This window comes from Apteryx mantelli, chromosome 1 (genome assembly GCF_036417845.1).
Source record: "Apteryx mantelli isolate bAptMan1 chromosome 1, bAptMan1.hap1, whole genome shotgun sequence".
NCBI lineage: Eukaryota > Metazoa > Chordata > Aves > Apterygiformes > Apterygidae > Apteryx > Apteryx mantelli.
The window spans coordinates 11,227,608-11,244,104 of record NC_089978.1 but is presented as its reverse complement, the minus strand read 5'-3'; the positions used below and the strand labels follow the sequence as shown (position 1 = coordinate 11,244,104).

Below are 16,497 nucleotides of genomic sequence, written 5' to 3'. Positions count from 1 at the left end.
TTGATGGATTTATAAATTAAATAGAATAGTTATGCTTGCCAAGAACAGTTTGTTAACAATTGTAAAGAAAATAGAGGAAGAAGATGGAAGGTATTAGAGTAGAGTTGAAAATAACTTTATAAGCATTGAGAGAGGTTTTTCAGATGTTTATAGGAAGATACAATATGTTTTTAGAAAACATGCCTAAGACTGAGGTTAATACAGAGCAATGGCTCCAGTTGTGAATGATCAAAAGCACTGAGTAATTTTCAAATTGCAATGTTATATAATTATTTTCCCCTTGTCTTCATAAAGATTCACATCATTACTCTGTTTCAGTATTTCATTTTCTCCTTTGCTGTTACTTTTTCTAGATAATATTCAGAACACAGATTCTCTGAGCAGAAATCTTTTAATTGTTGTACATACTACACATTTATTGCATTTATTGTTGAACCATTGTATTGATCAGTACTGCCTGAAAATTGCAGTGTGGTTGGGACTTGCAAAACCAAAACTGGCAAAAATGTCAGTGTGGTTGACTAGCAGTACTAAATTGAGCGCACAGTTCCTAAACTAAAGCATGTGTCATTTTCATCACTTTTTGCATTAGCAGTTTCACAGTTGCATTAGTTCAGATATAACGCAAATATGTTTTAGCTCAAACTGTCCCATAGGAGTGCGTAGGTAAACGTTCCCTTTTCAAGGTTGTATTGCAGTCAGTAGTGATGTACTCATTTTCCCTCAGCACATTTTAGCTATTCTTAGTTGAAATTGTAAATAAAATCATCTGTAGAACAAGCACCAACCATGAAGGAGCTGATCGATTTTTGTCAATGAATGGGTGCTTGCTTGTATGTCAGAGCTTTTCCATAATCTGGTAATAGTTACAGTGCTTTAGTACAAAAGTGAGTGTAATACAGTCCGAGAAGCAGGTGCTGAGTTTTGCACTGTGAATCCCACGTATATACATAGCCCTCAGTCAAGTAATCATTTATCAGAATGTACATACTACAGGTGACAATGAAATGATTAATATATTGATATATGTGAAAACAAAGGCCAGTTGTGCTCAATTATGCTAACTAGAGTGATTTGGAAATGCAAGAAGAGAAAGGCTAGGTCTGTTTTATCCATTTCTCTCATTTGTCAAGAGTATGTAGAAAGTATAAAATAGCTGTTGTCTTTGATAGTTCTTTCAAAAACAGAGAATGTCGGTCCCTCCCCCAACTAGTCCTTAAGTGAAGATTCCTCCTGACAGGTGATAGTCAGGGGGTAACTTTTGTAACTTGGTAAATACAGTAGCAGGCAGCAAGCCTTGTTTTATCTTGTTCGGCTGTAACAGCAATTTTCTAATGACCAGATGGCTATTGCCTTGTTTGTTTTACTTTTGTAGAGTCATATGGTATAACCATAATTTTTATATAGATAATAAGCAGTTACTATGTAGGATGAAATATTTATGATTCTGTGATTGTGTTGCAGAGGAATACAAGCCTGCTATCATAGCAGAGGAATTAAAAGCTGGGGGACAGTATGCAAGGTAGAAGAGTACATGCATGGGGTGATTAGAGAAGGGGTGAGGGATGGTACTGGAGATCCCAGGAATATAAGCAGCTCACCAGTGATCAGCTAAATAAACGCAGGCTTAGGAGCTGGGCAAACAACAACAACAAAAAAAATACTCAGCATATGTAAGGCACTCTATATAATGTAGTGTGGAGTTTCAGAGCAATGAAGAGCAAGGTGTAAAGTATTTGAAGAAACTACTATTTGAAGAAATGGCGACTATGATGATGAGGAAGAAGCCATTAACATCACACTTTTCTTTGTGAGGAGCTTACAATTGCTGATCACTCACCGTAGCTGCCTCACCCCAGAGTGAACCCAACAACCTTAGAACCTAATGGGCTAGTGGAAAGCGTATTAAGGAAGTGTGTATATAACTTTTATCTGTTATTGAGAGGTTTTTCTGTAATAATGTTCTTTATTTTCATTTTTCTAGAATAATTAGTTGTGACTAATTCTTTGATGGGACAGTTAAGATTTCAGTTATACTAACAATAAACCTGACTTAGAAGGTGTGTTTCCTTCTGCCTGTAACAAGACAGGCATGATGCTTGCATTCTACTCCTTGCTCTGCCATGGCAATGGGTGACACACACAAGTGCCTACACCTTTTGCTGCTGTGTTTCTGCAAAGCTAGGAGTGAAGATATTTCTTATCTCTGAGCTGTTGGCTGAAGACAGTGTTACAAAACAGGCAGGAAGTGCTAGAGCCCCCAGGCTTGGATTGAAAGAGTATGGAAATATGGTTTCAAAGGAGGAAAGAGCTCAAGAAGGAAAAATAGTGTTGCTTTTTTCAGGTGGGAGGTGTTGGTTCCAAGAATATCAGAAGGGAAGAGTGATCTCATTGAGAGCTAAATCTTTCAAAGCCTTTTTCTTCAGTGTCCTCAGCTGGCAGTGTATCTGCAGCCTGATGCGCTACTGTTTATTGGTTATATAAGGATGTGTTGTTACAACAGTCACTGTGTCCAGCAGCTGTGGCTTGAGTTTCATTCTAAAAATACAGCCATGTTTGGAGGTAATGCACACGGCAGCATCAGCAATACGTCAGCAGCTTACTTACTGTGAGCAAAACACATCCGGGGGAGGTAACGGATAGACTCGCTGTTTATCTGACACCCTCTTATGAAACACTTTTTCCAATATTGCCTCTCTTGCCCCTTCCCTTTATAGAAGGGTATAGCACGTGTTTGCACTTCTGCTTCAACTAGGCCCTACCACTCCTGCCTGGGGTACCAAACAAACCGGTTCTACTTCTCCATTTGTGGAACTCCTCACCTCATAAGAAAATGGATGCACATTGCAGATTGCCCTGAAGAACAACTCGTAGGTTTTTTTTTTTTTTTAATCTGGAAGAAAGTGTTCTAAAAGGAGAGGATTCTTCAGGAGAAACACTCTTTTTGCACTGACAAGCCTTGACTCCATGGATTTTAACTGGCAGAAGCAAGAAACAATCCATGTCATTGACAACTCCTAAACCATTTAGATCATCTAAGTTCCACCTGCTGACACTGATTAATAGATGTGACTGATGTCCCTGCTCAACTCAGAGCTTAAGTCTCATATTCCATATGCTTACAGTTAAATTACAGGGTTAAACAGTAGCCACTCTTACTTTATTGGACCTACTTTCAGTCTCAGTGGTGTAGAATGGGAATAGTCTTTTGTCTTAAAAGAGGCTGTTGACTAAATTCAGCTCCTACTGGTTTCTCTAGGGATAATTTCTTTATAGCAGGTGTTGCTCAGTGAGCAACATATTGCTTTGGTTTGGCTGAAAAGAGAGTATCATAACAGAAGCAAGAGAAAGTAAGATGAAATTTCTGTATTTCATTTAATTAGTGTTGTCTTTCCTACTTTGCTGTAATGCAGTCCTAATGTTTACCTCCATTCAGCTCTTTTAATGGCTTTCTTAATTGTATAACATTAAAATCTCAGAAGCAAAGATAGGGGAATTTAGAGTAAGAGAGGGAAATTATACAATGTGCTGAGTATATACTATTCCTACCAGCTACAAAGAGCACATCCCCAGCTGCTTTTAATACCTTGTTGCCTGCAGGTTCCAGCTCTGCTTCCTTGCGGGTTTCTATAGTCATGGCATTTTCTGGGAGGTAGAAAATGTCCTTAGTGACTTTCAGACCATGTCAACATCTTCCAGAATCTTATCCTGCTGTTGTTTTCCTTAGGAATAAATTGGGGTCACCGTATAGTTCTTTCCTGCAGATGCTGTATATCACCTTCTACACTCTGAATGGCACCACTGCAGGATAAACTGTTTCTGCTCCCAAACAATTTTGTTATATTAAAGTGTTTGCTTAAAAAAAAAAAAAAAGTTTAATCATTATCTCGATTTGAAGAGGACAACAAGCAATCTTTTAAGAATATATTTATTCATCTTCTTGGGTTTCAATTAAGTGTATGTGAGTAGAGGACCACCAACAGCCCTTTAGGGGTTGTCTATTCAGTTGAGAGAAGAGCTATACCGAGAGAGTGCAAAGTCCTGTCTTCCCCAGTAACCTATCATAAATGCTTAAAGCAAGGTAGAAGAACAAAGCAAGTTTATCTACTCCCCTCATGTATATGTATGTTTTAATTCCCAGACCTTCAGGGCCTTCTGAACCAGAAGTTGCATCTGAATCATTGGGCATGTTCCCTTTTTGAATACTCAGTTCTACCTGCATGTATCTGGTTCCCTTTTAAACCCACTGAACCCTTCGCAAGCTCCTGTAGCAATGAGTTCCATGATGCGGTCACATATTGAGTAAGGAGTCCCTTTGTTTTAAACCTGCTGCCGGATGCTTTGTTAGGTACAAGCACAGCATGGACAGGAGCAGGAGCAGTGTTAGTTCCTCCATGGAGAGAAGGGGTTAATAGTTACATTGAGTTACACAATATATTTTATTTTTCATTACTATTAAAAAAAATGTAATTTTAGATAGATCAGCGGAAGCGATTTAAAAGTTTGACCTCGACTTGACAAATTGCTCTGGCTGAATCAAAAAAACAGACAAGTCAAAATGCTCTGTTCTAACTCCTGAACCATATAGTTTTTGAGAGGATTTATGAAACTTCTTCAGCCACGGTCATCAGAAATTATAAGTTGATGGTGTACTTGCACTTCAGTCACCAGGACACTGGGACAGGCAAATTCTGATTTTATCGTTCCACTCAAGCAATCATTTGATGCATGACTCAACCTTGTGAAGAGGTGCTAAATTGCAGGGTGTTAAGGGTGTTGAGAGAAGCATTGGCATCACTTGATCCCCAAAACTTTTCAATTTAATTTTCAAAGGTATTGAATTAGCTTAAGTTTTTATTAAGCCTAAGATCTGCAGGGCAGTTTTGGGATTGTTTGATTTTTATTTATTTAATGACAACATGCAGAAGAAGTGTTTTAAATTACCACAATTTTTGGTGCAAAGGAATGAGTGTTGTGATTGAATACAGATGAATGTTTCATTCTGTGAATGAAACAGATAATAACGTACAGAAAGGAGCATGTACATTATCCCCACTTTCTGACCATCACTGAACTGGATAGTTGTGACAACTTCCTTTCCAAAGGCAAGGCAAAGATATTTCAAGCTTAAGGGAATCTGAAATAAATAAGTAAATAAATACATTTCTTGGCACTGTTCCCTTGAAACTGATTTTCTGAGACACAATTAGCAAACCAAATATCAAGTTTCATTCTAGTTTAATTTTGCCAAATTGTTCTGTAGTCCTGGTCCAGCTTTAAATGCTGAAGTGTCTTTTTCTTCCAGCTACATGATTCCCAAATTGCTTCAGTCAGTTTGGGTGAATGAACCCAAGTATAGGCACTGTGTAAACACAGTTTGTAAAGGAGAGAGTAGGTGATCTAGTGTTACCTGTTTGTTTGTAAGGAGAGCCTGAAAAATCCCTAAACACTTTGAAAGGCAGCAGCTCTTGGGCTGGAAGACAGCTGTAAGTTGCTTTGTTGCCCATCCCCAGAAAATGAGATACTACTGACTAAAGCATGGAAGGCAATTTTAGCTCTTAACAACTGATCCTTTCGACACCAAAGCTTTGGGACTTTATGGAAATCAATCAGTATAAGTCATTTATAAGTGGCATGGTTTGCTTTTTTATAAGGGTTTGGGTATCGCTCTCCCTCTGTAGATTGTAGTAGAGAGGAAGGGAAACATATTTAAGCTATTTCATATACTTTTCAGATGTAGAAGAACATGATGAATCATAGATTATGGTTCTCAGTTAAGTAGAGGAGAGGAAGAAAGCAGTAGATTCCAGCTCCGCATTCATCCTGATGTGAGCTGTAATCTCTTTCTAGTGCTTCAAACAGTGCACACAGATGCCCTGGCACAGAGCTTTGAAACTAACTTGCACTGAAAAAGTATGCTTTACTGGTGAAACACTTTGCTCACTTAAATGGGAGAGAGAAAGCAAGGGCTGTGAGAGTGTTATCTCCCTCTCACATGCCTAAGGCTTGATTTGCGAAAGGCAATTTTAACAGTAAATTAGGAGCCTAATTTCCATAGATAAAGAGCTGTTCGTGTTTCAGAAAGGCTCATTAGAAATGATGCCAATGAAAGCCTGTTTTCTTGGTAGCATTTTTCCTGCAAACCAACTTCCTAAAGGACTGAGCTATAGTAATTTCTGGTTTCCTTGGCTGGATTCAAGGCATTGTTTGAGATGGGAACAATTCTTTCCGTAGCCTAGAAGCCGTTATGTATGTCCACTGTTCTGTTTCTCTAATTCTGTTCTTTTTTGTACCACATCTTTTCTACTCCCCATAAACAAACAAACAAAAAATATTCTCACTATGGCCTGCTGCAATTTATGGTTGTGAAAAAACTGCAATATATTTTACATAAGATATAAAATTGGTTATTATCAGCTCCCACAAATTGGAATGCAACTTAATAAAATTTTATGCAGTTTTATTAGTTGCTATTGCAGTTTTATGCAGTTTTATTAGTAGTTATTTTATTGTTTTATTAGTACCCAAGTGGATGGGTAGTACACTTAAAAGTCAGCTGAAGCAAGAATCATTGTTTTTGTAAATTAACGAGTTTTGTACTATTATCATTTTCATGCATTTGAGTTTCTCTTTGAATGTATGCGCAGCTCCTAATGCAAACTTACTTCAGCTCTTATTAGAAGGCAGAACTATGGCATGAACTCAAGCCTGAGGCAATCAAAAAAGACATGCTGCAAGTTCCACCCCCTTTTCTCACAGCCGTCACTAGTATCAGCCTGGGCAGTGACAATGATGTCCTCCCTCTCCCTCAGCTGGAAGGCGACATCTCTGCATGAAATAGCTATAGCTCTCCCAGGGAAAAAGGAACAACAACTGCCACTGCTGTGGGACTAGTGAAAATTTCAGAAGGAGCAGGAAAATCAGTTCTCTGTTATCCCCTAGTCTGTGATTTCTGAAGTGCAAATAAAGGAGGGAGGTGCACAGTGATTTTCACAGGGGTGGACGCTCAGTGTTCATGAGTCTCTCTGTAAAATGCAGAGAAATCAGGTTTCTGCATAAAAACAGCTGTGTTCTCTGATGATCAGGCATGTCTAGTAGCCCTTTGGCTCCCTTCAGAGGGAGGGCCTCTACATATATGTATGTATATATATATATATATATATTTGTATATATGTGGGTTTTTTTCAAGAAAAGAAAGCAAATCAGGATAATGAGCCCTCACCAGCCCTACAAAAGGGACTCTAAAATGAAGAAATGGCTTCAGTGTCTTACATTATAGAAGTCATTGTTAGAAAAAGAAAAATATATTTGCTGAGCACTGATATTTTTCTTTGAAATGTTTGCTGTTGATCACTGCTACAGACAAGATTTGCAGATACCTATGCAAATAACTGGTTTTGTAATTGTACATCCAAAAAATCAGGACCTCAAAATCAGCAGATTCTTCAGAAAAAATCTAATTGTGAACTGACTGTTTTTTTCCTCCTCAAAACTTTGCTTCCATGTGGTGTTTTTCTTAAAGCTACAGTTTTGCCAGTATCAGAGAAGCAGTAATTTCTAGCTCAGGAGTTCTTTGATACGCAAAGCTCTTGCTCATCCTAACAGAACACTTGCATGCATTCAGAAGGTTGGAAACTGAGAAACAGTAGGCAGTTAGAAGAGACTGTGTTGCTATAGTAGGACCACTACAGTCAACTTTAGACTTTGCTGTTTGACTGAGCTTTTCAAAAGCATCATCCTATGCTACTTCTTTCAGTGTCCCTGCTGCTGCCTGCACAGTGAAAGTTGCAATGGAAATTTGCCTCTTTACTTCTTCCCAGGCTCCAGGCTGATCTGCTTTGCTTTCAATATCAAACATGGCATCATAGATTCCTGGGAAGGACTCTCCAGCATACTTGTTGTGACTGCTCGGAGCAAAGATGACATGTCTGGGGAAAGAAAAAAATGAAGGTATAGTAAATAAAAGTAATTATTGACAGAGTGCGTGTTCATTGCAGGGAACTGTGTAAATCTGTGTGCTACACAGAGCAGCTGGGAATCACGTGAAGATCAGCACTCACTAAATATACAGGAAATCTGGGGGGACCTATCTTTAAAAAGACAGCATGAACCAACCCTTAGGACAAAATCGATAGGAAAGGGGACAGATTTAAAACAGATAGCCTTCTCCTTGGAAGAGGCACTGCATTTGTCTATTTAGGATTGAAGCCATGTTAAGCTTTTGCAGAGGGGAGCTCAACGCATCAGTTGAACAAATGTGGTAGTCAAGTAGAACAGGGAACAAACCCAGCGATGGGTATACACTGAGTGAACTGGAATAGAAGCCTCAGAAAATAACTAAACAGTTGGAATGATGCTAGGCAGATCTGCAAAAGGAATGTGAAAAGAGGGGGACAAAAAATAGGGGAGGATACTTGAGAAGAGCATGAATTCTGCAGATCTCCTGGATAAGAAGTGATTATACTGGAACTAAAGTGGGCAAACCATGGTTTAATTTTGAATTCTTTTTTTTTTTATGAAAAAATATTTGCAGCCATGTTTTTAAAGTGTTTTGGCTCATATGAAGTAATAAAGCACATTTGCATCATGTAAAAGATGCCCCCCAAATCAAAACAAATACTAAAACTAAATTAATAAATGCAAGCTAGCAAGAAAAAAATCCTCTGACCAGCTCTAAATGATACCCTAACAAACGCCCAAGGAGAAGAACTTCTAGAAAACAACCATTTCATTCTTCCAAAAGCCTGACAGACAGTTAATCCTAGGAAGAGGATGATTCTGAATTCTACATGCCTAAGGGACTTCTGGCTTGGTGTGGAAGCCATCAGTGAGTCAGATATATCTAGTCATTAGGAAAAGGGGGATACTGAGAGTAAAATGAGGTAGTCACATACCTGACACTGAAAGCTAGCTTCTGTCAAATGTTACTGATAAATGCACTGCACTTCTAGAAGGTGCACCAGTGATGCACCAAACATTATCTTTCTCCAGGGCAACGTGCTTGGAGAGACAAAATGTAAAGGAAAAAACAGCCAAGGACTTCAGCTAATAGGAACATCTACAGAAGCAGCCAAAGCTGGGACAGATGAGACCCTGCAGCACAGCTTTAATGGGCCTTTATCTATCCTGTGCTCAAAGGTCACTCTCCTGAGTCTCATTTCTTGACTTCTCTCTTCACCTCACCCTCACTACAAAACTGTTCTTATTCTCTTCTCCTTTTTACTGTACTCTTTTCTTCTTTCTTTCCAAATAGTTGATTTGCCACTAAATCCTTACTTGATACAGGTTTAAAAGAACTAGTTATAACAGAAGTGGAAATACATACTTGCAAAGAAAATTCAGAGTAGGTTGGCTAATAAATATAGAGTGCCAGACCCAAGAATGGGAACTAGGCATTACAAGGCTGATGCAGGCAAAGAGGTCTCCTTAGAGGTTATAAACAAAGTCCTCTACTCACTGGGTTGTTCCTAAAACAGAATCTGTCAAGCTATAAGGCCTACAAAAGGCCTACACAGCAGTTCAGCTGACCAGCCAGTCAGGGTGGGATTGACTTACCAAAACACAGTGCCTCAGACAGTTGGTTATGTAACTTGTTGCCTCACCTGTAAAATTTCCTGCCCGGTAAGCCAAGAGGATCAATAAAAGCTCTTTCTATAAACATCAGCTGATCGTTTATGATTCGCACTGCAACTGGACTGCAGAAAATGGAGACAGAGAAATTCACATACTGAAGAAATATGACTGTTCAGTTTAATTCAAACAGTTTTCCTTTTCTTCAGACAGAAAAATGAAAAAGATGGTCTGCATTTTGCGACAAGATGAGGTTTTGCAAACTGAAATATTCAATACATGCTACACTAATGCATTAGGATTTCTGTGTTAGGATTTGCAAAACTCAACTACAGGACTTTGTGAGATGTGAAATGAAATGGGAGACTTTAAGATAGCAACAGAAACCTATTTAGTACTAAATGGCACTTGGAAGATCCTGCTTAACAGAGTGGACAGGAAGGGTGGGATTTAGGTAAAGATGAAGATACCTGGATTCAAGTGTATCCCTGGAAGCCAGATGTCTAAGCTCCCACTCTATTACATGGAGCCTATAGAGTAATGCAGCTGACCAGCCAGTAAGGATGGGATTCAGCTTCCTAAACATAACTATCTGGTACCATAGTAGGTGCCTAGGAGCACATGGCCTCCAGCCACTGCACCTGAGGGGCATGGGAGTCCCATAGAGCCCATAGGTTTGCAAGCCCCATGTGGATGTCTTGGACACTCTGGAGCACTCTGTTTCTTTAAGGATGAACTAAGTCACCCACCAGGCTCCACTGACTGGGCCATCTAGATCTGAGAGTGTGAATAGTGGTGTCACCTACAGCACCCAAGTATAGGTGTCTAAATAGAGAGCTCAATCCCACATTAACTTTCTCTAGTACCTGCTGTTCCATTTATTATGACAATTTAAATGACAAATTTATATTAGTAATAAGCTCTTCAGCTGATACTCTTCATCATCGAAGGCAGAATTCATCTTAGATATTACATGTCTCAGAGTTTGAGGGCTCTAGTCTATGCTAGTCAACTAGACTCCTTGTGTAGTCATTGGAGTGAGAGGTGCTGCTCTGGGTATCTAAGGCAGATGTGATGAACTGGCCTTCAAAATACAAATTTCACTCTACTCAGTATAAAGGGAATCAGAACAACTAATCATATCATTAAGATGGCCAAAAGCTGAGTGAGGAGAAAGCAGAAATGCTGACTACACTAAAAGCAAATCCTGTAGTCTTTTCTCAGATGGAACTAGCACTGACTTCAGTGGGTCTTTTTTTCTTCCTTTCCCTAACCAAGGTCTAAGGGCTTCAGGAATGCCACTGGATAGGGAAAGGAAAGACTATAGATGGAACTGTGTTAAAATGAATATATATTTTTTCTTCAAACTTACTCATTCATGTCAGCTTGTTCAAGTCTCCTATGAAACTCAGTAGCAGCCTTTGAGAAATTCGCCACAGCAGAAAAAAGTGAATCTAGAAAAGGAAAGATCTTTTGCAAAATTTCAGAGTATTTGCTGAACTACATATATCTTTCAGTTGCCCGGGGTCGGGCAGGAGGGGCGGGGGGGATAAATACTTTTGTTGGTGTTGTTATAATTTTATTAATTTTGTTGTCTTTTCCAGAATTCATTAGTTTCTCTACTGCAGACTTCTAAAGAGCTGCACTATTAGTAATAATAGGCAAGACCTTGAGCAACTATGCCAACAACAAAGCAGAATACTTGGTAAAGCTTTCTCAGGTATACATCTGGCCTCTCCCTGACAAGGAAAAGACAGGCTGGAATTGCAAGTGGAAGACACTGCAGTTTCATTTTTAATAAAGTGATGATGCACTGCAGCGTTTAGTTAAAGAAGCCTGACTTAGGCCAAAAATGCTAGCTCTTCCCCCAGGCTGTTCAAGGACAGCAGGATTTTCCTTTTCGAACATCAAACATTTTCTATTCATATCACACCAGATGAGTATGATATGCATATTGAATAGTATTAACAGAGACGTAAAAGAAGTGATTGCCATGGTGCACAACAATAGGCAAGGTAGCTTTAAAGTAGCTAGTGAAGGCAACAGTTGCCACATGTATCGAGAAGTCCAATGCTTGCTGCATGCTTGCCCTACAGTTAGAGACTACAAGGTAGCTCTGCCATCCCACAGTTCCGCTACTCAAGGCCCAGGATTTTGCCTGTTATGCCTCATTATGTGGAGCAACATGGTTAGCAGGTAAGTTCAGTTGCTTTTTCCTGCTCTGTCCCTGGCAGTATATCCAAGCCCTGTGTACCAACTTAGCCAAAGCAGCAGCAGAACTTTCTGCTAATGACAGCAGCTGTGACATTTTTTCTGTGGAAGGGTCTGTTTGAAACAGACCTGGGCAAAAATGTCAATTTCTACAATTAATTTTTGTAGAACAGGAAAAAGGTGGACAGTATGGGGAGAAGAATTTCTGACCTTACCAAAACCACAAGTCCATTACATAGAAGGAAGTTTTACAACTTGCACATTTTGCTCACAAGTTTCAGAAAACCTCAGATAAACCAGCTTTCCGTCTCTTTGATCCTACAGGAACATGGCACATATGATCGGGTCATCTCCTACATCTAGTTGCCTATGGGCAACCATGACCTACAAATATTTATAAATTCAACGAACAGTTTTAAAAAATCACTTAGACTCTCTGTTCCCAAGAGCCCTGTTGAAAGCTGTTCTACAGTCTCATTTGTTCTTCTGATTTACAGCAAATGTTTTGACTCATTACCACCTTAAACTTATTTGTTCTTGTATTAACATTTTTGTTTAGTTTACATAATTTCAGGCACAGATTTTACTCCTGCAACCTTTTTATAGACTGCAGTGTTTAGAGACCGAGGTCACCTTGTGAGAGTGAGAATTTTACACTTGTCCACAACTGTGCATTTCCACAGGGTAATAGATATAAGTTTGCTAGAGGACAGAGTTCTGCCCTTGTTAGTATCATGGCTATCTTGTGGTAACGGATTATATTTCAGACGCAGGAGGAGGGGATTTAAGAGAAAAAAGAAAGGTCACCTGAAAATATCTAGGAGAATTTGTGCTCATGTTCACTAGCTATTCAGTGCTGTCAGTTTTGGTTATTTTAGAAAATATTATTAACACAACATTTCTTTTTTCCTGTAAACCTTAGTTCCTGATAGCATATGAGTAAATGAAAATATTTCTTGAAAAAGGGTTTCCAGCCTTCACTGCAGAGGAGCAGAGGAGCAGCTGAAATGTGAATCCAAAGGCAAATAGAAAAGCTTTATCTATTATAGCTATTATTTTCAAAGACAATTGTGTGACTTATTCAGGCTTAATCTAGAGTTTTCTGTCATTCGGTATTGACCATAGGCAATCCCATGAAAATGCTGAGTGAAATGAATTTTAATTTTCACAGTATTGCAAAAACCATCCACACATTGCAATGCATTCTGGTGCAACAGAATAAAATGAAAAATAAAAAGGTAAAATTTTAATTAAGAACTAATCTAAAGATGATCAGATATCAGAGAAGAGCCATGAAAATAATAAAATACTGGAAAACATGCCTTGTAATAAATGGTTCAAAGTGCCACGTCTATAAAGTTATTGAGGAGAGGGTTAAGTGGTACTTGGGGAACAAAAAATCCAAAAAAAAGATGATAGCTTCTAAAATCTAGTTGACAAACGAACAAAGACAGATGCATTTGCTGGAAGATGAAGTTGGACAAATTTGAATTTTAAATGAGAATAAAACCCAAACAATGAAAATATTTATCATCAGAATGATTTAATTAAAAAAATGGCAGATTTTCCATTAATGGAAGTGGAAAATCCAGACATGATGTTTCTCTAAAATATATGCTACTGTTCACACAAGAATTTACTGAAAGAAATCCTTGTACTATGCAAAATCTCAGACCAGATAATGACATAAGGCTTCCTCTCTCTTGAGTGGCCTTTTACAAAACAAGTAGCTTTAAAAATTTGTTGAGAATTTTTAACCTAGGCCCATTGTAAGAAGGTTTTAATTATGTTTTTGATTTTCTCCAAATGAGGATTCAATCTGAGATAGTTTTAATTTTTCACATAGCTTTAGAGATTACTGCACCTCTAAAAAGCTAGGCTAAATCTCCAAACCATGGGCTTACTAGATGCCAACTGGGATTAGACTGACTGAAAATCATCCTAGGTACAAAAACACAAGGTGTGAATGAGGCAAGAAAAAGAAGAGAGATAGGGAGAGAAAGGAAATGACTGTGGAAGCTACACTAGCCTGTGACCCAGAGTGCTCTGCAGCCTCTTTATGTTATATGCCTCATTACAATGTGTTCAAGTGTTCAACAAATGAATGTATTTATGCAGAAGTGATAGAGAAGTGCTTCTATCACCTAAAGCAGGTAGCTGGGCATAGAGACAATAAGGAAGCTGCCCCAAGTCAGATTAAGTCCTTGGCTGAGGAGGGATGGGCACTTGTGTCTCCCAAGTTCCAGCCAGTAGCCCTAAATGTTGAGCCTGTCTTCTTTTTTAAGATAGAAAAAAGTACCTGGTCCTGGACAAGACCACATTCTGCCTTTGGCTGTGGTCCATGACTGCTCATGAGCCATATAATAATGTAAATAATTAATAATATGCATGAAAATTATTAGAACCATCTCATCTGGACAATAATGTATTACACCAATGAAATTTCTTGGAGGGCTCTTTCTTTATTGTCACGGCATAATTGAAACATAAAAGGCAGGAATTCAGATTTAGAAATATAACAGGTATATCGTGCTTCTATATTCATATTCCTAATTGCTATGCTCAAAAAATACTGCTGTGGGTATTACTTACCAAATGATATTTCGTAAGTTTTCAGTTGTTCTTCATATTTTTTGGCCAATTTATAAATTCTGTTACTATATCCTTTTAAGGCTTCTCCGTAATCTCGACAGTCGAAAGGAATGACGTAGGAATCTGCAAGTTCATAAACCAGTCTGCCTCGTAACTGGGCAATTGTTAGCTGTTTCCTGAAGGTGGGGTCATAAAATTTTTCCACTAACTCAAAGGTCTCATACACAGTGTGATAAACGGGATAATTGCTGAATTTGTCTGCTTTCTGAAAAAGAACAAGTAAATTTGTCACTGCCCTGTATTCTAACTGTAGTTAAGGGATGTATTGACCATATGAAGACTAAGATGTTTTGCACAATTTCCAAATCAAAAAAAGTACAGAGCACAATTTTCTATCCTTCCCATTTTTCTATGTTCATCTTATGAAACTAAAACAACCTTAATCTATGGACTGTCACATAAGACAAAGTGAGCAGGATTCCTTCTCTTCATCTGCACTGACCTGCCTTCAGCTCCACTGTACACAGATGTACACTCTACATCAAAAATGAAAAGAGTCCAGGGGGTTGGGATAGCAGAGATCCTTAATCATAGCCCCCTTGGATATTGTGCAGTTTTTTTCTGAACAGAATCAAGGAAAATGTGTATACTATGGGTGCTACTAATAGTACGGTGGGATGAAGTCTACATTTCCATTCAGACTCTATAAATATCTTTCTGTGAACTAGACAGCCTATAGAATGTACACATCACTCCAACACGTTTATTCTCCAAGCTTTTAGGTTTTTTGCTAAATTAAAAGATGGCACTGATATACAAAACAGTCAAAGATTCTTTGAAGTTTTTTTCAATTTCAGCATTACATTAATTATGAATAACTGCTTTTAAAAGACAGCTGCTCAGCACTATCAAACTTCTTCAAGCAGTTTAGACCACTTACCCTATTCTTGGTATAACGAACTCTGCCTGATGCAATTCCCAGTCGCTGAAAGTAGGCTTCAAAATCACTGCCTGATCCTAGTTTGTTTATTCTACATGCAGGAAAGAAAACGTGTCTGTGTAAGAATACTTATTTTATAATAGGGTAGTAATTTAAGCAAAATGCAGATTTTCAAACAAATGGAGGTCAAGGCTTCTGCATGGTACTACAGGGACACTAGTAAGATCAGAGACCAGACAAGTGGCAATCCTAATTTGTCTAACTGATTTTAGTCCAACACACTAAACCAGCATCCAGTATTACTAGGAAGATCTTTGACTCTAACAGGCAGTAACCCTGATGATGACACTGACCACATTAGAAAAAAAGCACACAATGTGGGCACCGTCAATCACGAGAGCTGTAGAATTGCATCAGATAAGCCTCTGCAATCTTAAAATATTAATTGTCTATTTCCAAACTAATACGAGTTGGAAAGCAATGTATTTAAAGACAGATGTGTTTATATCCTTAACGTATTCTACAGTACAGTCAAAGCCTGGTAAATAATTTCCACTGCAGAAGACACAATTAGCATTCAATACTTAAAAGTAAATATTGCCATCTACTGGGTAGATGTGGCAAGACAGAGGAAAAGAAAACAAGTAACAACAATAATAGAGATAAATGTAACATTCTTAAATATTTATTTAAGTTTTTTGTTAAGTTTTAAGTTTAAATGTTTAGTCAGGAAAATAATTGATGCTTCCCATCTAAAAAAGAAAAACAACCTAGTGAAAGTTGCTAGTATAAATTACTGCAAGAAACTAATTGCATCAGCTGAGAATGGCCAAATCTGGAGGCTTTTACACAGGGAGAAATCTTACTCAGTCTAATGAATCTAGAAATTCATGTTACCAAGGCCTGAAAGATAGGGTCATATATACAGAGCATTTTAGTCAAATCACATGAGGGCCCATTCTATTTACCTTACATGAGTAATGCTACATTGTGAGTAAGATTTAGCTCTACCAATCACAAGCTCAAGAATGTCTTGAAGTTTTAATACCTTCAAATATAGATTTATAATGTATTACATCTATCTCCATTGTATAAACAAAGCGTAAGTATCATGAGAGCTTTTTAATTACAGTTCTAGGCAGTTTCTTTCAAAAAAAACATTTGCTTATCCTAACAATCTTGAT

At 38.2% G+C, this 16,497-nt stretch overlaps 1 protein-coding gene across 1 annotated transcript in view; it reads right to left on the bottom strand.

Moving 5' to 3' along the window:
* Window positions 1-6,452: 6,452 nt before the first annotated feature.
* LOC106495495 (N-acetylated-alpha-linked acidic dipeptidase 2-like) overlaps window positions 6,453-16,497 on the bottom strand; it is a 33,852-nt gene continuing 23,807 nt past the window's right edge. Inside the window, exons 15-19 of the mRNA XM_013955965.2 lie at window positions 15,314-15,404; window positions 14,374-14,638; window positions 10,943-11,024; window positions 9,603-9,695; window positions 6,453-7,928 (exon numbers count right to left, since the gene is read on the bottom strand). Coding sequence (XP_013811419.1) covers window positions 7,739-7,928; window positions 9,603-9,695; window positions 10,943-11,024; window positions 14,374-14,638; window positions 15,314-15,404 — 721 coding nt within the window. The 3' untranslated portion in view covers window positions 6,453-7,738. The remainder of the gene's footprint in view (window positions 7,929-9,602; window positions 9,696-10,942; window positions 11,025-14,373; window positions 14,639-15,313; window positions 15,405-16,497) is intronic.